We start from the raw sequence: 26630 nt of genomic DNA, 5'->3' as shown, positions 1-26630 counted from the left end.
TGAGGGGAGATCTCATTGAGACGTATAAGATGATGAATGGGATGGATAGGATAGAGGTGGAGAGACTCTTCCCGCTCAGAAAGGATAGCAGGACTAGGGGGCACAGCCTCAAGATAAAGGGGGGGCGGTTTAGAACAGAGTTGAGGAGGAACTTCGTCACTCAAAGGGTGGTGAATCTCTGGAATTCTCTGCCCGTTGAAGTGGTGGAGGCTACCTCGCTAAATATTTTTAAGACGCGGGTTGATGGGTTTTTGATAAGAGAGGGGATTAAGGGTTATGGGGAGAGGGCAGGAATGTGGAACTGAGCCACGACAGATCAGCCATGATCTTATTGAATGGCGGGGCAGGCTCGAAGGGCTAGTTGGCCTACTCCTGCTCCTATTTCTTATGTTCTTCTTATGTTCTTATGTTCCTTCCGGTAGTGTGGCGACCAGAATTAGATGCAGTATTCCAGATGTGGCCTAACCAATGTTCTATATAACTACAAAGTCACATGCCAACTTTTATACTCTATGCCCTGTCCAATAAAGACAAGCATGCCATTTGTCTTCTTCACCACCTTTTCCACCTTTAAGGATTTGTGGACTTGCACACCCAGATCCCTCTGTGTGTCTATACTCCTGATGGTTCTGCCATTTATTGTGTAGCTCCTCCCTGCATTAGATCTACCAAAATGCATCACTTCGTATTTATCTGGTTTAAATTCCATCTGCCATTTCTCCGCCCAATTTTCCAGCCTATCTATATCCTGCTGTACTCTCTGACAATGTTTATCACTATTCGCAACTCCAGCAATCTTTCCGCAAACTTACTAGTCAGACCAGCTACATTTTCTTCCAAATCATTTATACATATCACAATAGCAGAGGTCCCAGTACAGAACCCTGCGGAACACCACTAGTCACAGACCTCCAATCAGAAAAAGACCCCTCCACTGCTACCCTCTGTCTTCTATGGCCAAGCCAGTTCTGTAGCCATCTGGCTAGTTCCCCTTTGATCTCATGAGATTTAACCTTTTGCACCAGTCTGCAATGAGAGATCTTGTCAAATGCTTTCGTAAAATCCATGTACATGACATCCACGGCCCTTCCCTCGTACAAAACCATGTTGTCAGTCACTAATGAGACTAATGGTTGGATTCTCTCTCGTTTGAAATCGTCATTGCCCGGGACCTCTGTGGTACATTAGGCCATAAGAACATAAGAACATAAGAAATAGGAGCAGGAGTAGGCCATCTGGCCCTTCGAGCCTGCCCCGCCATTCAATAAGATCATGGCTGATCTGTCGTGGCTCAGTTCCACTTTCCCGCCCTCTCCCCATAACCCTTAATCCCCTCTCTTATCAAAAACCCATCAACCCGCTTCTTGAAAATATTTAGCGAGGCAGCCTCCACCACTTCAACGGGTAGAGAATTCCAGAGATTCACCACCCTTTGAATGAAGAAGTTCCTCCTCAACTCCGTTCTAAAACGCCCCCCCTTTATCTTGAGGCTGTGCCCCCTAGTCCTGCTATCCTTTCTGAGCGGGAAGAGTCTCTCCACCTCTATCCTATCCATCCCATTCATCATCTTATACGTCTCAATGAGATCTCCCCTCATTCTTCTAAACTCCAACGAGTACAAGCCTAGTTTATTCAGCCTCTCCTCATAGCTCAGCCCCCTCAACTCCGGTATCAGCCTAGTAAACCTCCTCTGCACTCCCTCCAAGGCCAAAATATCTTTGCGCAGGTGCGGCGCCCAAAACTGCACACAGTACTCCAGCTGCGGCCTCACCAATGCCCTATACAGCTGCAGCAAGACCTCCCTACTTTTATATTCAATCCCCTTCGCTATGAAGGCCAGCATCCCATTCGCCTTCCTGACCACCTGCTGCGCCTGCAAGCTGGGTTTTTGTGACTCATGCACATGGACTGCTTCAGTATCCGAGTAGCTGCAAATGACGTTGAACATTGTGCAATCATCACTGAATATTCCCACTCATGACCTTATGATGGAAGGAAGGTCATTGATGAAACAGCTAATGATGGTTGGGCAGTAAAAGTGGCATGTACAATTTTGTCTTTTAAAAAGTATTTAGATAGTTACATGGGTAAGATGGGCATCGAGGGATATGAGCCAAACGCAGGCAATTGGGACTAGCTTAGTGGTAAAAACTGGGCAGCATGGATAAGTTCATAGAATCTTAGAATTCTACAGTGCAGAAGGAGGCCATTGGGCCCATTGAGTCTGCACCGACCACAATCCCACCCAGGCCTTATCTCCATAATGCCATGCATCTACCCTAGCTAGTCCCCCTGGCACTAATGGGCAATTTACTATGGTCAATCTAACCTGCATATCTTTGGACTGTGGGAGGAAACCGGAGCACCCAGAGGAAACCCATGCAGACACAGCAGGATGTGCAAATTCCACACAGGCAGTGACCAAGGCTGGAATTGAACCCGGGGTACCTGGTGCTGTGAGGCAGCAGTAGTAACCACTGTGCCACCCCCTGTTGGGCCAAAGGGCCTGTTTTTATGCTGTAAGTCTCTATGATTCTATGACAATATCCTGAGAAATTCTTACAGTGATGTCTTGGAGCTGAAATTAATGACATCCAACAACCAAAACCAGCTTCCTTTGTGCCAGGTATGATTCCAACCAGCAGAATTTTCCCCATTGACTTCAGTTTTGCTTGGGTTCCTTGATGCGATACTTGGTGAAATGCTGCCTTAATGTTAATAAGAACATAAGAACATAAGAAATAGGAGCAGGAGTAGGCCATCCAGCCCTTCGAGCCTGCCGCGCCATTCAATAAGATCATGGCTGATCTGTCGCTGCTCAGTTCCACTTTCCCGCCCTCTCCCCATAACCCTTAATCCCCTCTCTTATCAAAAACCCATCAACCCGCGTCTTAAAAATATTTAGCGAGGCAGCCTCCACCACTTCAACGGGCAGAGAATTCCAGAGATTCACCACCCTTTGAGTGAAGAAGTTCCTCCTCAACTTCGTTCTAAACCGCCCCCCTTTTATCTTGAGGCTGTGCCCCCTAGTCCTACTGTCTTTTTTGAGCGGGAAGAGTCTTTCCACCTCTATCCTATCCATCCCATTCATCATCTTATACGTCTCAATGAGATCTCCCCTCATTCTTCTAAACTCTAACGAGTACAAGCCCAGTTTATTCAGCCTCTCCTCATAGCTCAACCCCGGTATCAGCCTAGTAAACCTCCTCTGCACTCCCTCCAAGACCAAAATATCTTTGCGCAGGTGCGGCGCCCAAAAATGCACACAGTACTCCAGTTGCGGCCTCACCAATGCCCTATACAGCTGCAGCAAGACCTCCCTACTTTTATATTCAATCCCCCTCGCTATGAAGGCCAGCATCCCATTCGCCTTCCTGAGGCTCATGGGATACAAGGCCAGGTATGTAGATGGGTGGAGAACTGGCTTGGGAGGAGGAGGCAGCGGGTAGTAGTGGAAGGCTCCTTTTCCAATTGGAGGTCTGTCACCAGTGGTGTGCCGCAGGGCTCGGTACTAGGACCTCTTCTACTTGTAGTATATATTAATGACTTGGAAGAGGGGGTAGGTGGTGTGATCAGCAAATTTGCTGATGACACTAAGATGGTTGGATTGGCGGGTACTGAGGAGCAGTGCCTGGCAATGCAACAGGACATAGACAGGCTGGTAGATTGGGCAGATAGATGGCAAATGGAATTTAATCCAGAGAAATGCGAGGTGATGCACTTTGGCCGGAATAATGTGGAGGGGAGTCATACGATAAAAGGTAGAACTATCCGGAGTATAGATACGCAGAGAGACCTGGGGGTGCAAGTGCACAAGTCCCTGAAGGTGTCGGTGCAGGTGCAGAATGTGATGAGGAAAGCGTATGGTATGTTAGCCTTCATAGGAAGGGGTATAGAATATAAGAGTAGGAGTCTGATGTTGCAGTTGTATAGAACGTTGGTTAGGCCTCACTTGGAGTACTGCGTCCAGTTCTGGTCGCCGTACTACCGGAAGGATGTAGAGATCCTGGAGAGAGTGCAGAGGAGATTTACCAGGATGCTGCCTGGTATGGAAGGGCTGTCTTACGAGGAAAGATTGAACGAACTTGGGCTGTTTTCCCTTGAGAGACGTCGGCTGAGGGGGGATCTAATAGAGGTTTATAAGATTATGAAGGGGATAGATAGAGTAAATGGTGGTAAGCTTTTTCATAGAACATAGAACATAGAACATTACAGCGCAGAACAGGCCCTTCGGCCCACGATGTTGCGCCGACCAGTTACAAAAACAATGACCCACTAGCCTATACCAATCCCTTTTCGTCCATAAACCTATCCAGAGATCTCTTAAACGCCCCCAAACTAGACGCATTTACAACTGCAGCAGGCAGGGCATTCCAATCCCTCACCACCCGCTGGGTAAAGAACCTACCCCTGACATCCGTCCTGTAGCTACCCCCCCTTAATTTAAAGCCATGCCCCCTCGTGCTAGCTTTCTCCATCCGAGGAAAAAGGCTATCACTATCCACCCTATCTAAACCTCTAATCATCTTATATGTTTCAATAAGATCCCCTCTTAGCCGCCTTCTTTCCAACGAAAACAACCCTAGATCCCTCAGTCTCTCCTCATAGGACCTCCCCACCATACCAGGCAACATCCTAGTAAACCTCCTCTGCACCCTCTCCAACGCCTCCACATCCTTCTTGTAATGCGGGGACCAGAACTGCACACAGTACTCCAAGTGCTATTTTCCGCTATTAGAAATGGATAGAACAAGGGGTCACGGGCTTAGGGTGAGGGGGGCTAGGTATAAGACAAATATTAGAGGGCAGTTTTTCACGCAAAGGGTAGTGGGGGTGTGGAATGCACTGCCGAGTAAGGTGGTGGAAGCAGGCACGCTGGGGTTGTTTAAGAGTCACTTAGACAGCCACATGAGCGGTCTACATATAGGGGGATATAGCAGGCCTTGCTTAACATTGTAGGCTTGGGAATCCGTTTTTGCCTCAGGGATGTTACAGTCTTTGCCTGTTTAATAATGAATTTTTTGTCTCCACAGGCATTTAAGTCCACCTTGTTGACCAGCAAGGGGCATGCATGCGGCATGTGGGCTGCTCTTGGATGTTGCTTCGGGAGTTGCCTATTGCTTCATGTCGTTAGTGTGCTTAAACTGGACCATCTCGAGGGCAACATGACAGCTCAGAGACTATCTCTGTTGCTGTGCGGACACATGGATTTGGGCCTGTGTCTGTGGGAGTTTGCGCGTTCTCCCCGTAGTTGCATGGGTTTCCTCCGGGTGCTCCGGTTTCCTCCCACATCCCAAAGATGCGCTTTTAGGCTGATTGATTGGGTAACAAATTGTCCCTATATTGGACCTCCCTGATCCTCGCACATTAGGCGTAGACTAAAATCATGAATAGGTCACTGAGACAATGGGACGGCGGCGCGGGCTCGTTGGGCCGAAGGGCCTGTTTCCCGTGCTGTGTTGTTCTTTGTTGTTCTTTGACCACCTGTTGCACCTGCAAGCTGGGTTTTTGCGACTCATGCACAAGGACCCCGAGGTCCCTCTGCACCGTCGCCTGCTGCAGTTTTTCGCCCTGTAAGTAATAGTCCTTCCTACCATTCTTCCTACCAAACTGGACCACCTCACACTTGCCAACATTAAATTCCATTTGCCATTTCCTGGCCCATTCGCCCAGCCTATCTAGATCCTTCTGCAGACTCTCCACACCCTCTGCACAATTTGCCGTTCCCCCAATCTTGGTGTCATCAGCAAATTTCGACACTCTACACTCGGTTCCCTCCTCCAGATCATCTATATAAATGGTAAAAAGCTGAGGCCCCAGCACCGACCCCTGGGGCACTCCACTAGTCACCATCCGCCAATCCGAATAGCACCTGTTGACCCCCACTCTCTGCCTCCTATTTGACAACCAATCCTCTATCCACGCTAACACCCTACCCCCAACTCCATGTCCCTCGACCTTCTGCAATAACCTCTTGTGAGGCACTTTGTCAAACGCCTTCTGAAAATCTAGAAAGACCACATTCACCGGCTCTCCTCTATCCACCGCCCTAGACACATCCTCATAGAACTCCAGTAAATTTGTCAGACACGACTTCCCTTTAATGAAACCGTGCTGCGTCTGCTCTATCAAGCAATTCCCTTCAAGATGCCTCGCAATTTCCTCCTTAATGACAGATTCTAACATTTTACCTACCACAGACGTTAAGCTAACCGGCCTATAATTCCCCGCCTTTTGCCTGGCACCCTTCTTAAACAACGGCATAACATTAGCCGTTTTCCAATCATCCGGCACTTCCCCGGAATCCAGCGACATTTGGAAAATAACCACCAAGGCATCCACTATCACCTCCGCCATTTCTTTCAGAACCCTCAGATGCATTCCATCCGGTCCTGGGGACTTGTCCGCAATCAGCCCCTCCAGTCTGTCGAGCACCGCCTTTCTAGTAACAGTAATGTCATTAAGACCCTCCAGTCCTACCACCTTTCCATCGCTAACACCCGGCAAATTATTCACGTCCTCCTCCGTGAAGACAGAAACAAAAAAGTTATTCAATACCTTAGCCATATCCCCATCCCCTACCACTAGGTCCCCTTTCTCATCCTCTAAAGGACCAACATTCACCCTAGCCAGCCTCTTCCTTTTTATATATTTATAAAAACTCTTGCTATCCTTCTTTATATTAAGCGCTAGCCCAGCTTCATAGTTTCTCCTACCCTTCTTTATCAACTTCTTTGTCAATCTTTGTTGACATTTAAACCTCTCCCAATCCTCTTCTCGCCCACTACTCTTAGCTACTCTAAATTCCTCTGCTTTTAGTTTAACACTTTCCTTCACCTCCTTCGTTATCCACGGCTTATTACCTCTCCCCCTAATATCCTTTTTGACCATCGGAATAAATTTCCGCTGAGCACCAAGAAAGATCTCCTTAAAGATCCTCCACTGCTCCTCAACAGACCCTCCCTCCAACGCGCTCTCCCAGTCCACATTCGCCAATTCTTCTCTCATCCTACCGTACTCCCCTCTATTCAAACAAAGGACGCGTGTCCGGGAACCCACTTTCTCCTCCTCCATCTGCACCAGAAACTCCACCATACAATGATCACTCTCCCCAAGAGGATCCTTCACCACAAGGTCCCTAATTCTACCCACTTCATTACATAGCACCAGATCCAAGATAGCTCGCTCCCTCGTCGGCTCCAACACACACTGTTCGAGGAAACTATCCCGGCAGCACTCCAAGAACTCTTCCTCGAGCCCCCCACGTCCAACATGGGTCGACCAATCAATATGCAGATTGAAATCCCCCATAACTACGGCCGTCCCATTCCTGCACACCGCACTTATTTGCGCGTTAACAGCCCGCCCCACCTCCAGATCATTATTCGGAGGCCTATAGACGACACCCACCAGCGTCTTCCTCCCTTTGCTGTTCCTAATCTCCACCCACAACGATTCCACCCTCTGCTCCTTGGCTCCAATATCATCCCTTGCTACCACCGTGATGCTATCCTTAATCAGCAGTGCCAAGCCCCCCCCTTTTCCCTCCTGCCTATCCTTCCTAAACACTTGATAGCCCTGTACATTCATCTCCTAGTCCCTGTCACCCTGCAGCCCCGTCTCTGTAATGGCCACCAGATCGTATCCATTTGCGTCGATCTGCGCCATCAGCTCATCCACTTTATTCCGAATGCTTCGTGCATTCAGATAAAGTGCTTTCATTCCAGCCTTCACCTGGACCCTATTTGCCGCAATGCCACCAACTATACTCACGCCCCCTACTCCCTCTATTATTGGGACATCCTCGGCCTCTTCCCTTACATGTACACTCTCCTTAACTTTAGACCTCGTAAGGTCACCTACCTTCGCACCCTCCCCCCCCCTAATTAGTTTAAAGCCCTGTCTACAGTCCTCTTTACTCGATTCGCCAGCACTCTGGTCCCAGCACGGTTCAGACCAACCCCATCCCGCCCGAACAGGTCCCACCTACCCCAATACTGGTTAAGGGAGAACACTCAGCTCAACTCTGGAATTCAGCTCTTTTGCCCATGTTTGAATTCTGAGGAAGTCACATATGCTGTTCATAAAAGATGGATGTACTAAGATTTCCAAAGGGTGTTTGATAAAGTAGCTTAGAAAATAAAAGTTTATGGTACAGGGCTGCTGACTGACAGGAAACAGAGAGTGGGCAGAAATGGGTCTTTTTCAGGTTAGCAAGATGTAATGAGTGGTATGCCACAGGGATCAGAGCTGGTATCTCAACTGTTTACAATTTATATCAATGACTTGAATGAAGGGACTGAAGTGATGATTGCCAAATTTGCTGATGACACACAGATAGGAAAGTAATTGTGAGGAGGACATAAAGAGCTACAAAGGGACAAGAGATGAGAGATTGCAGAGCTCTGAGATGCAGACGGATCTGGATGCCCTCGTGCATGATCACAAAAGACTAATATACAGCAAGTAATTAGAAACGTTAAATGAATGTTATCATTTATCGCAAGGGAAATTGAATAAAAATAGGGAGGTTATATGTTTTAGTTATACGGGTACCCCAGCGGCATGGTAGTTAGTGCAGTTGGCCTCACAGTACCAGAAACCAAGGTTCCATTCGGCCTTAGGTCACTACCTATATGGAGTCTGCACATTCTCCCTGTGCCTGCGTGGGTTTCCTCCAGGTGCTCCAGTTTCCTCCCTATCCAAACAGCAGGTCAGAGGATAGGAATACTGTGGCAATTAATTGGTCTCCTGATTCCCTAAAGCCTGCCATAATCTAAGGAGTCATGATGTGGAGATGCCGGCGTTGGACTGGGGTAAACACAGTAAGAAGTCTGACAACACCAGGTTTAAGTCCACCCGATTTATTTGATAGTAAACTCACAAGCTTTCGAGGTTAAACTCTTCGTCAGGTGAATGGAGAGTTCTGGCCTCAGACAGAGCGTATAAAACACAGACAGTTTACAGGTTACGGATTAGAATGCAAATCTTTACACCTAACCTGCTATTCAAGTCTTAAAGTGGCCGACAATGTGAGTGGAAGGAGCACTGATCACAAGTTAAAGAGATGTGTATTGTCTCCAGACAGTACAGTAAGTGAGGTTTTGCAAACCCAGGCAAGTCACAGGGGTTACAGATAGTGTGACATGAACCCAAGATCCCTGTTGAGACCGTCCTCATGTGTGCGGAACTTGGCTATGAGTCTCTGTCGTCCAGTATCTGTCGTCCTTCATCGCCCAGTACTTCCCAGGACCGGAGAAGCTACGACATCTTCTCCGGAGTCTTCAACATATCATTGATGAAGACGAACATCTCGCCAGGGCCACCCCCACTTCTTGCCTTCAGACAACCATGCAACCTCAAACAGACCATTGTTCGCAGCAAACTACCCAGCCTTCAGGAGAACAGTGACCACAATACCACACAAACCTGCCACAGCAAACTCTGCAAGACATGCTGGGTCATCGACATGGATGACATCATCACACGTGAGAATACCATCCACCAGGTACACAGTAAATACTCTTGCAACTCGGCCAACGTTGTCTACCAGATACCACCTGTAACTTCCTTTCCAAGCTACTCACTGTCCTGACTTGAAACTATATCGCTGTTCCTTCACAGTGGCTGGGTCAAAAGCCCGGAATTCCCTCCCTAATGGCATTGTGGGTCAGCCACAGCAAGTTGTGGCCAAACGGGACACCTAAGCAGAGTGTACAGAATTGCTTAAGCAATTCTGTACGCTCTGCCCTGCTAGCCCTTCAAAATGTCAGGGAAGGAGCCTCAAGCGAGATCAAGGAAGTGATATTGACTGCAGTAGGATTTAATAAAGGGGATCCTGTAGATGGGTTAAATAAATGTAGAGAGGAATGGGGAACATCCGACTGCCTTTGTTGGTCGTTTATGGACCCACTTCATGGGAGTGTATGGGGAATTAGATTGGGCTGGATTAAGTGAAGCTGATTCATCCAAATAGGCTAGGATATTAGTATCGCACACCACATAGGAAAGCAAGAAAGACTGCACTAATTTTGACCCTGCAGAGACCATCCACAGTGAAGCATGGGTTCTCCGACGGTTAGCTCGAGTCTGGGAGCAGGAAGTTCCAGGGACCCCCAACGTCACGGTCAGGTAGGGAAGCGAGAATGCTCCCAACGAAGGCTAACCAGGGTCCAATATGGAAGATCGAGACTAGAGGGGATCACCAACACCAGACAGGTACAGGTCCACCTTACACAGCAGCCTGGGGAGAGATAAAGGGACGTGTTTTAATTGCGGGCAGCCAGGACACTTCGCCCCAAGAGTGCAAAAGACCCCCACCACCCTATACATGGTACCCGAGACAAGCAGGAGCACCAGCTCCACCAGTTAGGCCAGCTCCTAGATACAAGCGAGAACACTGCCTGCCACCGCTAAAAGGTCTCGGTCACCCCATGCACACCATGAGCACTAACCTGCCACTATATACAATGGTCCCTGCCTATTGGACCCTAGATTGACGGTATCCGGCCTCTCCAACCTGGGCCTGTAGCACCAGGTGGGATAGCGTAGGGAGACCGCTGGTTAATGGCAAGGAAAGAGGCCACCTCATAGAACTCCTTTGGGATACCGGAAGTTCCCGAACTACCCTGAATATATCAAAATTGAAGAGACATCTCTTGGCCAACTACGCCTACAATCACACGCAGTGGATTCACGCGACACAGGAGAGACACATTATAACCCCTATATAGATCCGCCTAGGCAACGTTGCGTGTGATCATCTGGTGGTGTTAGTTCACTTTCCCCCAACACTGAACACATTCTTGGGTCTGATTACATGAATAAATGTAACCTTTCATTTGATCCAGCTAATCGATGCATTTGGCAAATGGCTACGATTAGCAGAGTGCTGTCAATAATTCCAGTCGGCGCATATGCTATTAGGGTCAGCACAATAGGGGAATTCTGGTTTGATATCTTAACAATTAGCAGTGACCTAGCCATCAGGAAGATGTTTCAAAGAAACAAAGGGGTGTTTGAGCAGCATAAGCATGATTATGGCCAGATACCTAGGGAAGTGTTAATTGGAGGGCCAGACCCAAAACCACAGAGACAAGACGGTTTCCCCAGGCAGGCAGAGGTGGCCAAAGTAATTAATAATCTATTACAGTACTGGGTGTTGAGACGGACGGCATCAACAACCAACGCACTGATATGGCCTGTATGGCCTCTATGATGGATCATGGAGGTTAATGATCAATTATCGGGAATTAACTAAGGTCATTCCACTCACGGCTCCCACTGTAGCTACAAGTCCCATCACCATGATGAGACAGGGAGTCCAGGTAAAATTCTTCACGGTATTGGATATCAGTAATGGTTTCTGGTCCATCCCTTTAAATTGGTCCTGCCAGTACAAGTTCACCTTTACCTTCCAGGGACAGCAATACACTTGAACGTGCCTACAATAGGGTTTCCATAATTCCCCATCCATCTTCCATGGATGACTAGCTACCGGACTAAGAAAGTTTTCTCGACTGAGTGCCTGGTCCAATATGTAGACAACTTATTGTTAAAGACTAATACCAAAGAGGAGCATGTAACATTATTAGCTATATTGCTTGCACTGCTCCACTCGTTAGACTACAAAAATCAACCTGAAAAGGCCCAATTACAGGATAGACTCCACAGTGCACCTCCCACTGCCCCGAAACATGAATACCCTCCGATCTTTCCTCAGTCTAGTAGGGTAATGTCAGAACAATATAGATGGCTTCACTACGAAAGCAGCCCCACTATCCGAATTGTTAAAGAAAAACACGACCTCGAAATGGACTGGGCAGCACACAGCTGCAGTAACAGATTTAAAAGACGCCCTTGCCATAGCACCAGCCTTACTAGTCCCCGACCCAGATCTACCCTATATCTTAGAGGTTGCAGCACCAACTACAAACTTTGAATAGTATTGTTACAGGAATGACATTGTAGATCAGGCCCAGTAGCCTATGCCTCACAAGTATTAGACCCAGTCAAACGGGGCTTCTCTCGAAGGACACCTGCTCACAGTATTTTGGGTTGTGCAGCATTTCACATATATTACTAGACTAGACCCGATAACAGTTCTCACTGAACACACCCCAACCCAACTTCTGCCGGACAATTGCTGCCCGTTGGACATTACTACTACAGGGTTGGAACATCACCGTAAAGCAAACCAAAGTGTCCACTGCAGATAATTTAAATATTGGGGGAGATCCACACGAGTGTCAGATTACAGCCACAAAGGACCTCACAGGTCCAATTACCCTGAAACAACAGGAGACGTGGTCAGGGACAAAACAGACAGCCACCCAACGGACAGATTCAGCCATGAGAATTTACGTAGATAGTTCATCCACCATAGAAGATGGGACCAGGATCACTGGATGTGGCATTTATGTGGAAAAACAACAGGGACAGTCATTAATAGAACTCGCTCTCAAACTACCCAGTCATTTGAATGCTTAAGCTGCCAAACTAGCCGCAGTTGCATACGTAGTGAGTCACCCAGATTTATTTCCAAATCCCGCCAACATACACTCCGATAGTATGTACGTGTGCAACAGCTTGACTGAGTTCCTACCATTATGGGAAGCCAGAGGTTTTGTCTCTGCGGACGGAAAGCCCCTACCGTTGGCCCCCTTATTAAAACATGTTCTGTAGACCACCAAAAAGCGTACACACAGAATTATTAAAGTTAGAAGCCACCACGGGACCTCCCCACCTGGCAACTGTAAGGCAGCTTGGCCGAATCACGTGCCCATACAGGACAATTTTGGCAGCCACCCACAGGAAAGCAAGTAGACTCTATGGCCATCTGTCAAACCAATATAGCCATCTTGGTTCAGGCACAGAATACTGGCGATCCCCTAAAACAAATCTTGGAAGGAGTCTACCCAGCCCCATACGAGAAATGGAGGTATAAAATACAAATTCAGGACAGCTCAATACTAAAAGCAGGCATGTATGTAGTCCCTTCCCAAGACAGAAAACAGCTCACCTGCCTATACCATGATGGACATGAACATCAGGACCCAGACAATAATCGAGCGGTTGAAAGAATTATGTTGGTGGCCCGAACTACATGATGATATCACCCATTATACCGAAAAATGTTTAATTTGCACTCAAAATAACCCCAATAGGTATGCCAGGGAAGCAGTGCTAAGGCACATATGCCCAGTAGCAGGTCTCTGGACAAACTGATTACGTCAGCCCACTACCGTCATGCAGGAATGGATTTAAATATGTCCTGATAATAACAGACACTTTCACCAAATGAATGGAGGCATTCCCAACTAGATCCACAGCTAAGGCCACTGCAAAAATATTGGCCCAACAGGTGGTCAGACAATGAGGTCTGCCCCGCAGCATAGAGTCTGACCAAGGGGCACATTTCACCAGATGGGTAATGCAGAATATCATGGCTTTGTTTGACATCAAGCAGAAATCCCACAACGCCTACCATCCACAATCCAATGGAATCGTAGAGCGCATGAGCTGAACGCTAAAAGGGATCATTAGGAAAACTGCAGCAAAGCAACGCAACACAACATGGGATACCGTGCTTCCCTTTGCCGTCATGATGGTACGCAACTCTGTTTCCAGCTCTACTAGGTTCACCCCCACCACACATTAACAACTGACCAAGCTATGAGGGGAACTGAAATTTATTGGGATTTGATTAAATGGAGCCGACAAGAAAGCCGTCTAGCAAATAATGAAAACACTAAAGCAGCCAGTTAGCCACAGCTGTCCAACTAGGAGTTAAAAAGAAACAGAGCAAAGCATATTTTGATAAAACAGTACATCCTGTAGAATATACAGTTAGCCAGCAGGTAATGATTTCCCTCTACCATCCCAGTTCTTTCTTGTCCCCAAGATATGCAGGCCCACATACCATCACTGACAAAATAAGCCCTTCAGTGCATAAGGTCCTGATCGCCGACAGGAAAACTGGTTGGTTCCACGTAAGTCAACTGAAAGCTTATGGGACTCAGAATAATCACTTCCACCATCTCACGTTAGAAATAATTAGACTTTATGTCATGGATATGGACAATGGATGACACAGCAGCTAAGGGAAAACCAAGAGCACATACGCAGTGGACAGGTTCCATCTTGGGTTACTGACGAACAGATGGAACACCTATTTATGGGTAAGAAACACTCAAGTTATCTGGCTGCCATATGTGACAGTTGACCAAGTCTGGTTCAATGATATTGCAAAGGGACTCCAGGGAAAGCCCTGGGAATGATATTAGGGCTCTCCATAATCACTGATGACCGGGTTGGACTGAGGGTCTTTGAAGTGGAAATCATAGGGACTATCCATGATGATATCTGGATAGGGTACAACGGCATTTTACTGTACGCAGTAGAGAAAAAAGGGAGACTCGTGGGCACTACTCTGGATAGATGTCAGCAAACCGACGAAATAATAGTATGCCCCTACCCTGTTTACTTAAATGAGGATGCATGGGGATTCAGAACAAACACTAGGCTAAACTGCTCAGTGGAAGCTCATAGCCTGGACACAGACATAACTCAAGTGGCCTACAAGGGAGCAGGGAAATGCTATCTCATCCTCTCCCCAAAACAATACCAGAATGGTACATTGGGCCTGATTTTACCATTGTGTCTCGCTTGTTTTCTGGCGCGAAAACTTGGTAAAGTCGGGCATGAGGCGATCAGCGCGATCTGCACCCACATCTGCGCAGATGCCCACTTTACCAAGGCCCTAAAATGGCCACAATTCAAACTGCACCTGTTTTATAAGATGGATGCACAATCTTACCTGCATTTCTCCCTTTACCATCGCGTTCGCCCATCCAGATTTGGCGTGAAACAGACATGCTGGTCAAAGTTCTGTTTTGGGTGCTCCAGCTTATGAAGAGGTAAGTTCAGAGCTTCCAATGACTCTCTAAGTCAGATCAGAGATTGGAGGGAGGGGAAGGTGGGTCAAATCATTCTCTGGTGGAGGTGAGGAGGAGGCGGGTCAGATGATTCTCTGGTTGGTGGGGGGGGGGGGGGGAGAGAGAGAGAGAGAGAGAGAGAGAGAGAGAGAGAGAGAGGGGCCATATGGATCTCTGGTGAGGGGTGGGGGGTCCGCTGCCACTCTGTGGGTGATCAGTGGGGGGGAAAGGGGGCAAGGGTCATGATCAGACTGGGTAGTAGAGGGGTGGATAAGAGGGACGGTAATGTTGTGGGGGTGAGGTGACATCTATGGGGGCCATCGCTCCCAAGCCACTTCTTCTGCTCTTTGTGGCCTGGGAGCAATGCGACAGGGGTGCATTTTTCAAATTTTTTTTCACTGCATATGCGCATTTGAAGGCTCTGGTCAGAGCAGCAGCGATTCAGGCGCGATAAGCCCTGCCACAGCACGATTCAAACACGCAAATTCTTTTTCAGGCAAAGTACATAAGGAACGCCTGAAAACAGGTTTCCAAGTCAGATCTGAATTGCGCCCAGATTCAACACTTCGAATCAAAATGTTAAAATACGGCCATTGTGACATTACTAACACTACATTCTGCATCAAACCAGACATATCAGCCAGGGTGGGCCTCATTCAACTGACAGGCATTCACAACAGGGAGAGGATAGATTTAAAATGCCACTGATGAGCTCCGACAGACCCTCAGGGAGTATCATGAGAAATGTGACAGAAGCCTAAACCCCTACCGGAGGAGCTGTACCAGGTTCGGATAAAATTGGCTACAGCCCCCAGAACCTTCACTAAAGTAATACCCCAAACCTAAGAGGTGACAAGGAAAATTAAAGAAATTAAGGCCACCTCATGGTGGAATGATCTTTGGGACTGGGGCTCAAACATTCAAATCTACCCATCCATTTGCATAATTTCACACCTGGCGATATTACTGATTTTATTCACCCTGGTATATCTCATCATCCTCACAGTCCAATTCAGCCGATGGAAAAAGAGGATCACCCGGAGTCAGGACATAGGTTCGCCCTTGAATCACGGTTCCCTCTAATTCAGTAGAGCAATGTTTATAGGGAAACCTGCCGGTTCGCAATTTGCACCAATGGACAGTTGGAAATCCTAATTTCAAAACATTCCTCGGATTCGTGTATACTTTATTGTCATGTTTGAATTTTTTGTTGTAATTGGCTTAGGGTAACGATGATGTTTTAGAATATGTGGTTGTTTGTAACAGTAAAATGTTTGCTGTTTGCAGCTTCTGGAATGTAAATATGTTATAGAGATGTGTTATTATTTTGCATGCCAATACCTGGGCCTTATTTGATTGTTGAGTGATTTGGGAATTCCTGACAGATATTGGTCCTGAGTCTATGATCCATTATGCTTCATGTTCAGGATCAACAGGAGGGACTGTGGGCAAACAGGCCACCCAAGATGGTGGTTTGCAAGGACACACTGGATAATTGGACAAACACTGAAACAGACAGGCTGCAGCCCCAAAATAAATTAGACAAACAGGCTGCAGCTGCAAAAGCTGGAATACACAGAGTATTGGCCATCTTCAGGGCAAAGGGCACCAGACATATGAACACCTCAATCCCTTATTTGGGAGGGAGATATGTGACCTATGTGACTTCAGCAACTACAGGCATGGCTGTTGGGTACACACCCAGAGATCGGCGTGGCAGCACCTCATTGCACCCTATCAATCAGGGTGATTGAGTCCTGATCAACTGATTGGTTTTTGCCAATGAGGTATAAAGGATGCTTCTCAGCACAAGAATGTTTTTCTCTCTCCCCTAACAAATGACAACAAGTGACCATCATCAGCAACAACTAGCATGAGGAGAGCCACCCCACCCAAGAAGGAAGGAAGATCAGAGCCAGAGTATCAGACCAGACCAACGGACCAGATAACACAGAGGACTACAGAGACCAGCACACAAATAAAGGCCAATATCTGCTTGGGTACTTGCCAGTCACGTAGAAGTTAAGTTGAGGTCTAGTATTGGACTTGAACTTTAGTATTCTGTAAGATATTGTCATTGATTGGATGGGCGTTTAATAAATGTGGGTAAATAAATACTATTGTAGTAACAAGAAGTCTATTCACAATCCTTTGTCGACTGTATCTTGTCGATAGTACACACTGCTCCTACTGAGCATCGGTGGCGTAGTATGTCAGTGTTTGTGGATGTGGTACCTATCAAGCAGGTTGCTTTGTTCTGGATGGTGTCAAGTTTCTTGAACTTTGTTGGAGCTGCACTCATCCAGGCAAGTGGGGACCATTCCATCACACTCCTGACTTGTGCCTTGTAGTTGGTGGGCAGGCTATAGAGAGTCAGAAGGTGAATTACTTGCTGCAGTTTTCCTAGCCTCTGACCTGCTCTTGGAGCCACTGTGTTTATGCAGTGCGTCCAATTGAGACTCTGAAGCCTGGTAGCCCCAAGGTTGTTGACAGTGGAGGATTCAGTGACGGTAGAGATTACTTCTCATTCTTCTAAAATTCAGTCTTATCCATCACTCCTCAGAAAATTTTTTACAAATTATAAACAGCAAGATAACAATAGAAAGTTGAAAGTCAATAAGAGACCATAAGTATAACTTCTGAAGATGAAAGACATGAGCACGGTTCTTGATATGAGAGTGAAACAGACATTGCTGTTAATGAGGAGTGTGAAATATTGAACACTTGAAACATAGGTCTAATGTTACATTCCCAGCCTCTATTTGACTGGTTAATCTCATGGCCATTTTTGATAATCAGAGGCATGTAACTGTCCTGTCCAAGTAGCGTCACCTGAGGCACTGGTCACTGGTGGTACTGCAGGAATTCCTGCTGAGGAAATACTAATGCAGCCTGGCAAACTGGCAAGTCCTGGCAACAGAGATTATCAGGATGGCCAGGAAGGAGGCAATGCCCTTTGCCCAGTAACCAGTCAGCCAAGTTTCTAACTAGCCATTTAGAAGATCACAGATTAATTAAGGATAGTCAGAGTGAATTTTTAGCGGATGGTTATGTCTGATTCACTTGATGAAGGAAGTAACAAGGAAAGTTCATGAGGTGTAATCATCATGGATTTTGGCAAAGCTTTTGGCAAGGTTCCACATGCTAGATTCATCATTCAATAACTTAAAAGCTCAATCAAAGGAAAAGTGACGAATTGGATCCAAAACTGGTTCAGTGGCTTCATCTTTTGTGACCAGAGGGCTGCACCCAGTAGAGTTCCATTGGATCCAATGCTGTTTGTGGAATACGTATAATTTAAACTGGATTGAAATGTGATTAAGATACAAAAATTGGTTGATGGTGAGTACGAAAGCTATAGGATAACCCGGATACATGTGTAGTGGTCCATTTTGGCAGGTCAAATGGGATGAAGGAGTATAACATCAAGGGTAAGAGTCTTAGCAGTTTAGAGGATCAGAAGGACCTAGGTCAGAAGGTCCGGGTCCATAGGACTCTTAAATTGGCCTCGCAGGTAGAGGATGTGGTCAAGAAGGTGTATGGTGTACTGGCCTTCATCAATCGAGGGACTGAGTTTAGGAGTCGGGAGATAACGCTGCAGCTTTATAAGACCCTAGTCAGACCCCACTTGGAGTACTGTGTGCAGTTCTGGTCGCCTCATTACAAGAAAGACGTGGAAGCTATTGAAAGGGTGCACTTGAGCTTTACAAGGATGTTGCCGGGATTGAGTGGCATACCTTATGAGGATAGGTTGAGGGAACTCAATCTTCTCTCCCTGGAGAGACGAAAGATGAGAGGTGACCTGATAGAGGTTTATAAGATGTTGAGAGGTATAGATCGGGTGGATTCTCAGAGGCTATTTCCCAGGGCTGAAATGGTCGCTACGCGAGGACATAGGTTTAAGGTGCTGGGGAGTAGGTACAGAGGAGATGTCAGGGGTAAGTTTTTCACTCAGAGGGTAGTGGGTGAATGGAATTGGCTGCTGTCGGTGCTGGTGGAGGCAAATTCGTTAGGGTCTTTTAAGGACTTCTGGATGAGTACATGGGATTTAATGGGATTGAGGGTTATAGGTAGGCCTAGTAAGTAGCGATATGATCAGCGCAACTTGTGGGCCGAAGGGCCTGTTTGTGCTGTAGTTTTTCTCTATTCTACGTTCTAAAGCTATAGACTGTAGAAAGATATCAATGGATTGGACAGGTGGCTGGAAAGTGGGAAATGGAATTCAATTCAGAGAAGTGTGACTTAATGCAGTTGGGAAGGGTAAGCAGGCAAGGACTACACAATACATGGAAGTTTTTTGAGAAATGTAGAGGAACAAAGGGGCCTTGGTGTGCATGTCACTGATACATGAAGGTAGCAGAAAGGCAGGTAACTTTGTTAAGAAGGTTCATAGGGTAGTTTCCTTTATTAGCTAAGGCCTAGTGTATAAGATGATGTGGAGATACCGGCGTTGGACTGGGGTAAGCACAGTAAGAAGACTCCTTACTAGTGTATAATATGGACAGGAAGGTTATTCTAAAACTCGATAAAATATCAGTTTAATTGCAGCTAGAGTACTGCACATAGTTCTGGTCCACACTATTGGAAGGATGTGATCGCACTAGACAGGGTACAGAGAAAATTTAGGGGGCTGTTACCAGGGTGGAGAATTAAAGCTATGAGGAGAGATTGATTATTTGCTGTGGTTTTCTTTGATACAGAGGAGGCTGTTGGAGATTAAGAACTGGAAGGTAGGATTAAGTTGGATCATTCTCCCTCACATAGCAAGCACACAATAGGACAATTAGCCCTGTTTTGTGCAATACGTTTTTCTTTCTTATTTTTTGAAGAAAATATCAGTTGTAGAGCCCAAAAGTAAAAATGACAGATGAGTAAAACAATCTGACTGGCTTCTTCCTGCTGGTCTCCATTAGTTCAGAATCATTTTATGAAAGATCAGTTGAAATAATTGCCAAAAGCTGAGGGCTTAATCTGGATACTTTCATGAACTATCTAATCAGCATTACTTACACAGGATTTGCTCTAACAATGTAATATGAATGAGCTAATAGTACTTCTCAAGGTGGCTGACAATTAAAACAAGTAATGAAATCAGGGTCTCCACATACCCGTCAGACACCTTGTAGTTTGTTTCCAATGTTTGACCTCCTTCCCTAATCTTACCACTTTACAGTTGACAACATTACTTTATTTTGCCATTTCTCAGACAGAATTTCCGATCTGTCTCAACTCTTCTGCACCACATCCACCTGTTCCTGGTGCAACCCGATACTGTTGGAAATATTGCAGAAGCGAAGTTTGTCTAAATAAGAGGAGAGTGAACAAATCAAATAGAATGACTGCATGGAAGATTGGGAACGTTTTGATTGCCCTGGGCAGTCCAATCAAACCAACAACTTTAATAATTATATGAAGAAGCATTTAGTGAGAACAGCAGGAAGTGATGACGATTGCAATAGGTTAATTGGCTTCAAATTCCTGAACTTTTCGAGTATCATTCAGTGTCACAGAGACATTACCACACCAGACGAAGCTATTCATCCCACTGACTACATGCCAGTTCTGTTGAGCAATCAATCAGTCTCATCCCACCACTCTATCCCCATCGAATTTCCTTTTGAAATCATTCATCATCTCTGCTTCCCTCATCCTAGTAGGCAGAGTGTTTCAGGTCATTACACTTATAACAGAAAAAAATCTTCAGATCTCAGAATCTCTTGCTCCCTAATCCTTGTTCAGTCAACTAACAAGAACAGTATACCTTATCAACATCTGCCATAACATTTCACACCTCTATGAAATATCTCATCAATCTCCTCTGCTCCAAGAACAACCCCAGTTTCTCCAACTCTAGTCTTGTAGTTAAATCATTCTCTTCTAGGAAATCTTCTCAGCACCTTGTCAAGGACTCTCACATTATTTCTAAAGTGTGGCAAAGTGGCATACGGATAGAATAGCAGATGGCTGGATGGCAGGTAGGTGCCAGGATAGCAGGTGGGTGGAGTGCAAAATCTGTCAATGATAGGTGAATCAGGGCCATGGCCTTTCGATTCAGGAGGGGTTATCAGGTTGAGGGTTAATCAGGTAGGATGGTGGGGGAGTCAGGTGATAGGGCCAATAAGGAGGATTCAACCCAGGTGTCGAAGAATTGGGGCGGGGGGATGGTAAGGGAAGTCACTGGGGGGAGTGGGGATGTCATGCTCGTTGTATAGTTACATAGGTGTTAGAGCTAAGCTATTTCCTGTCTGAATTGAGACTTTAACATATCCTGAAGTAGCTAAGTCAGACACAGGGCTAATCTTACCAAAATAATATGTCTAATGAGCGTGAAAATGAGAAAGAATGACATCTTTTTTGGGTGGTTGCAGGGTGACCAGGATTGGGAACTGAATATCCAGGGGTATCAGACATTTTGGAAGGATAGACAAGAAGGAAAAGGAGGCGGGGTAGCTCTGTTAATTAAGGATAACATCAGGACAATAGTGAGAGACAATATAGGCTCTAAGGAGCAAAACGTGGAATCATTGTGGGTGGAAATAAGGAATAGTAAGGGGAAAAAGTCACTGGTGGGCATGGTCTATAGGCCCCTAAATAATAACTTCGAGGTGGGGCAGGCTATAAACAAATAAATAGCAGATGCATGTAAAAACGGAACAGCAATAATCATGGGGGATTTTAACCTCCATATTGATTGATCAACTCAAGTCAGACGCAGTGAACTTGAGGAAGGGTTCTTAGAATGCTGTTGAGGTAGTTTCCTTGAACAGTATGTTACAGAACCTACAAGGGAGCCAGCTATCTTGGATCTGGTCCTGTGTAATGAGGCAGGTAAAATTAATGATCTCCTTGTGAGGGATCCTCTTGGAATTATTGATCACAATATGGTTGAATTTCTAAGACAGATGAAAGGTAAGAAAGTAGGGTCCCAAACCAGTGTCCTCTGCTTGAACAAGGGGGAGTATGATAGAGCGAGAGCTGATTGGCTAATGTAGACTGGGAGCACAGACTAATTGGTGGGACAGCTGAGGAACAGTGGAGGATTATTAAGGAGATTTTTCTCAGTACTCAGCAAAAATATATTCCAGTGAAAAAGAAGGATTGTAAGAAAAGGGATAACCAGCCGTGGATAACTAAGGAAATAAAGGAGAGTATCAAATTAAAAGCCAGTGTACACAGAATGGCCAAAATTAGTTGGGTGAAAGAAAATTGGGAGAGCTTTAAAAAACAAACTACGAAGAAAGCAAGAAAGAAAGATAGATTATAAAAGTAAACTAGCATAAAATATAAAAACTGAGAGTAAAAGTTTTTACAAATATATAAAACAGAAAAGAGTGGCTAAAGTAAACGTTGGGCCCTTAGAAGGTGAGAAGGGGGATTTAATAATGGGAAATAATGAAATGGCCAAGGCCTTAAACAAGTTTTTTGTGTCGGTCTTCACAGTGGTGGACACAAATGGCGTACCAATAATTGACATCATGGGACTGTAGCGGGTGAGGACCTTAAAATGATCACTATTACTAAAAAGGTAGTGCTGGGTAGGCTAATGGTCCGGATGTATTGCATCCCAAGATACGAGAAGAAACGGCAGAAGTAATAGCAGTTGCATTAGTTGTAATTTATCAAAATTCAGGGGACTCTGGCGAGGTGCCAGCTGATTGGAAAACAGCTAATGTAACGCCATTGTTTAAAAAGGGAGGTAGACAAAAGGCAGGTAACTATAAGCCGGTTAGCTTAACATCCATAGTTGGGAAAATGCTGAAATCTATCATTAAGGAAGAAATAGCAGGACACCTGGAAAAGAATGGTTCAATCAAGCAGACGCAGCATGGATTCATGAAGGGAAAGTCACGTTTGACAAAATTACTGGATTTTTATGAAGATGTAACGAGTGCGGTTGACAGAGGGGAATTGGTGGATGTGGTGTTTTTAAATTTCCAGCAGGCATTCAATAAGGTGCCTCACAAAAGGTTGTTGTAGAAGGTAAAGGTACACAGAGTTGGGGATAAAGTGTTAGCGCAGACTGAGGATTGGCTATCTAACAGAATGCAGAGAGTTCGAATAAATGGGTGCTTTTCCAGTTGTCAGTTGGTGACTAGTGGCGTGCCGCAGGGATCAGTGCTGGGGCCTCAATTGTTTACTGTATACATAGATGATCTGGAGGAGGGGACCAAGTGTAGGGTAATAAAGTTGCAGATGACACAAAGATGAGTGGGAAAGCATTGCGTGGAGGACACAAAGTCTGCAGAGAGATTTGGATAGGCTAAGTGTGGGGTGTGGGGGTATGGGGGGGAGGGGGGGTGGGGTATGGGGGGGAGACGAGGGTGTGGGGGGAGGGGGAGACGGGGGTGTGGGGGGAGGGGGAGACGGGGGTGTGGGGGGAGGGGAGACGGGGGTGTGGGGGGAGGGGGAGACGGGGGTGTGGGGGAGGGGGGAGACGGGGGTGTGGGGGGAGGGGAGACGGGGGTGTGGGGGGAGGGGGAGACGGGGGTGTGGGGGGAGGGGGAGACGGGGGTGTGGGGGGAGGGGGAGACGGGGGTGTGGGGGGAGGGGGAGACGGGGGTGTGGGGGGAGGGGGAGACGGGGGTGTGGGGGGAGGGAGGGGAGGGGGAGACGAGGGTGTGGGGGGAGGGGGAGACGAGGGGGAGACGAGGGGGAGGGGGGGGAGGGGGAGACGAGGGTGTGGGGGGAGGGGGAGACGAGGGGGAGGGGGGGGAGGGGGGGAGGGGGGGAGGGGGAGACGAGGGGGAGGGGGAGACGAGGGTTGGGGGGAGGGAGGGGGAGACGAGGGTGTGGGGGGAGGGGGAGACGAGGGTGTGGGGGGAGGGAGGGGGAGACGAGGGTGTGGGGGGAGGGAGGGGGAGACGAGGGTGTGGGGGGAGGGAGGGGGAGACGAGGGTGTGGGGGAGGGAGGGGAGACGAGGGGTGGGGGGAGACGAGGGTGTGGGGGGAGGGAGGGGGAGACGAGGGTGTGGGGGGAGGGAGGGGGAGACGAGGGTGTGGGGGGAGGGGAGGGGGAGACGAGGGGTTGGGGGGAGGGATGGAGGGGAGGGGGAGACGAGGGGTTGGGGGGAGGGAGGGAGGGAGGGGGAGACGAGGGGTTGGGGGGAGGGAGGGAGGGGAGGGGGAGACGAGGGGTTGGGGGGAGGGAGGGAGGGGAGGGGGAGACGAGGGAGGGGAGGGGGTGACGAGGGAGGGGAGGGGGGTGACGAGGGAGGGGAGGGGTGACGAGGGAGGGGAGGGGGTGACGAGGGAGGGGAGGGGGTGACGAGGGGGGAGGGGAGGGGGTGACGAGGGAGGGGAGGGGGAGGGGGTGACGAGGGAGGGGAGGGGGAGGGAGGGAGGGGAGGGGGAGGGAGGGAGGGGAGGGGGAGACGAGGGGAGGGGGAGACGAGGGGTTGGGCAGGGAGGGAGGGGAGGGGGGAGACGAGGGGTTGGGGAGGGAGGGAGGGGAGGGGGAGACGAGGGGTTGGGGGGAGAGAGGGGAGGGGGAGACGAGGGGTTGGGGGGAGGGAGGGAGGGGAGGGGGAGACGAGGGGTTGGGGGGAGGGAGGGAGGGGAGGGGGAGACGAGGGGTTGGGGGGAGGGAGACGAGGGGTTGGGGGGAGGGAGGGAGGGAGGGGGTAGGTGGGAAGGGGGGTAGGGGACGGCGCTGGGGGGGTGGGGGCATGGGGAATGGGGGGGCGGGGCAGGGGAGTGGTCGTGGTTGGGGTTTGGGGGGTGGCGGTGGGGTTCCGGTGGTGGGTTTGGGGAGGCTCGCGAGTTTTTTTTCGGGCTGAATATGTAGGGGGGCGTCTGAGAACAGGTTTACAAATCGGACCTGAATCGCGTCGAAATTCAACATTTCGAATCAAAATGGTACAATCGGGGATAATTATATTTGGTAAAATTGGGCCCAGTATCTGGGGTATTTATATTTGGGGTGTGTATATTTGGAGATATTTCCATTTGGGGATTTTTATGTTTCGGAGTATTTTCTCTTTGGGGTGTTTATATTTGGGATGTTTATATTTGGGGATATTTTTATTTCGGGCCTACACACACACAAGCCGCGCTCTCTCCTTACCCGCTTGCGCGCTCAGCAACAACAGCACCGGCCCCAGCTCCATGGCGACTGATTGCGCGACACCGGCACTGAGCGTATGGGCGCGTGATACCAACTCCAAGCGAGGATGCGCGAAACCTGCACGGGAGGGGCGGGGGGAGAGGGGGAGGGGGGGGGCGGCGGGGGAGAGAGGAGAGGGGGAGGGGGAGGGGGAGGGGGGGCGGCGGGGGAGGGGAGGGGAGGAGAGGGGGGAGGGGGGAGGGGGGGGCGGCGGGGGAGAGAGGGAGAGGGGAGAGAGGAGAGAGGAGAGGGGGAGGGGGGCGGCGGGAAGAGGGGGAGGGGGAGGGGGGGCGGCGGGGAAGAGAGGGAGGGGGGGCGGCGGGGAAGAGAGGAGAGGGGGAGGGGGGCGGCGGGGAAGAGAGGAGAGGGGGAGGGGGAGGGGGGGCGCGGGGGGGGAGGGGGAGGGGGGCGGCGGGGGAGAGAGGAGAGGGGGGCGGCGGGGGAGAGGGGGAGGGGGAGGGGGGCGGCGGGGGAGAGAGAGGGGGCGGCGGGGGAGAGAGGAGAGGGGGAGAGGGGAGAGAGGAGAGGGGGAGAGAGGAGAGGGGGAGGGGGGGCGGCGGGGAAGAGAGGAGAGGGGGAGGGGGGGCGGCGGGGAAGAGAGGAGAGGGGGAGGGGGAGGGGGGGCGCGGGGGGGGGAGGGGGAGGGGGGCGGCGGGGGAGAGAGGAGAGGGGGGGCGGCGGGGGAGAGGGGGAGGGGGAGGGGGGCGGCGGGGGAGAGAGAGGGGGCGGCGGGGGGAGAGAGGAGAGGGGGAGAGGGGAGAGAGGAGAGGGGGAGAGAGGAGAGGGGGAGGGGGGGCGGCGGGGAAGAGAGGGAGAGGGGGAGGGGGGGCGGCGGGAGAGAGAGGAGAGGGGGAGGGGGGCGGCGGGAGAGAGAGGAGAGGGGGAGGGGGGGCGGCGGGGAGAGGGGGAGGGGGCGGCGGCGGGGGAGAGGGGGAGGGGCGGGCGGCAGGGGAGGGGAGCGGGGGAGGGGGAGGGGGGGCGGGAGGGGAGGAGAGGGCGGGAGGGGGGAGGGGGGGAGGAGGGCGGGAGGGGGAGGGGGGGAGGGGGCGGGAGAGGGGGGGGGAGGGGTGCGGCGGGGGAGAGAGGGGGGGAGGGGGAGGGGGGGCAGGGGGGGAGGGGGAGGGGGGGCGGCGGGGGAGGGGGAGGGGGCGCGCGGGGAGGGGGAGGGGGGGCGGCGGGGGAGGGGGAGGGGGGGCGGCGGGGGGGAGGGGGAGGGGGGGCGGGGGGGGAGAGAGGGGAGGGGGAGGGGGGGTGGCGGGGGAGAGAGGAGAGGGGGAGGGGAGGGGGAGGGGGGCGGCGGGGGAGAGAGGAGAGGGGGGGGGCGGCGGGGGAGAGAGGAGAGGGGGGGCGGCGGGGGAGAGAGGAGAGGGGGGGGCGGCGGGGGAGAGAGGAGAGGGGGGGGCGGCGGGGGAGAGAGGAGAGGGGGGGCGGCGGGGGAGAGAGGAGGGGGGGGCGGCGGGGGAGAGAGGGGGGGGGCGGGGGAGAGAGGAGAGGGGGAGAGAGGAGAGGGGGAGGAGGGGGGCGGCGGGGAAGAGAGGAGGAGGGGGAGGGGGGGCGGCGGGGGAGAGGGGGAGGGGGGCGGCGGGGGAGAG

General features: G+C 49.7%; 1 protein-coding gene across 3 annotated transcripts in view; it reads right to left on the bottom strand.

Annotated features, from left to right (window-relative positions):
• shisa4 (shisa family member 4) overlaps positions 1-25124 on the bottom strand; it is a 105880-nt gene extending 80756 nt beyond the window's left edge. For all 3 annotated transcript variants that reach the window (XM_080210113.1, XM_080210114.1, XM_080210116.1), the window contains exon 1: positions 25000-25124. In XM_080210113.1, coding sequence (XP_080066239.1) covers positions 25000-25042 — 43 coding nt within the window. In that variant the 5' untranslated portion in view covers positions 25043-25124. The remainder of the gene's footprint in view (positions 1-24999) is intronic.
• Positions 25125-26630: the final 1506 nt, after the last annotated feature.

This window comes from Carcharhinus amblyrhynchos, chromosome 22 (genome assembly GCF_965287045.1).
Source record: "Carcharhinus amblyrhynchos chromosome 22, sCarAmb.v2.hapA, whole genome shotgun sequence".
Taxonomy (NCBI): Eukaryota; Metazoa; Chordata; class Chondrichthyes; order Carcharhiniformes; family Carcharhinidae; genus Carcharhinus; species Carcharhinus amblyrhynchos.
This window is presented reverse-complemented; position numbering and strand designations above follow the sequence as displayed.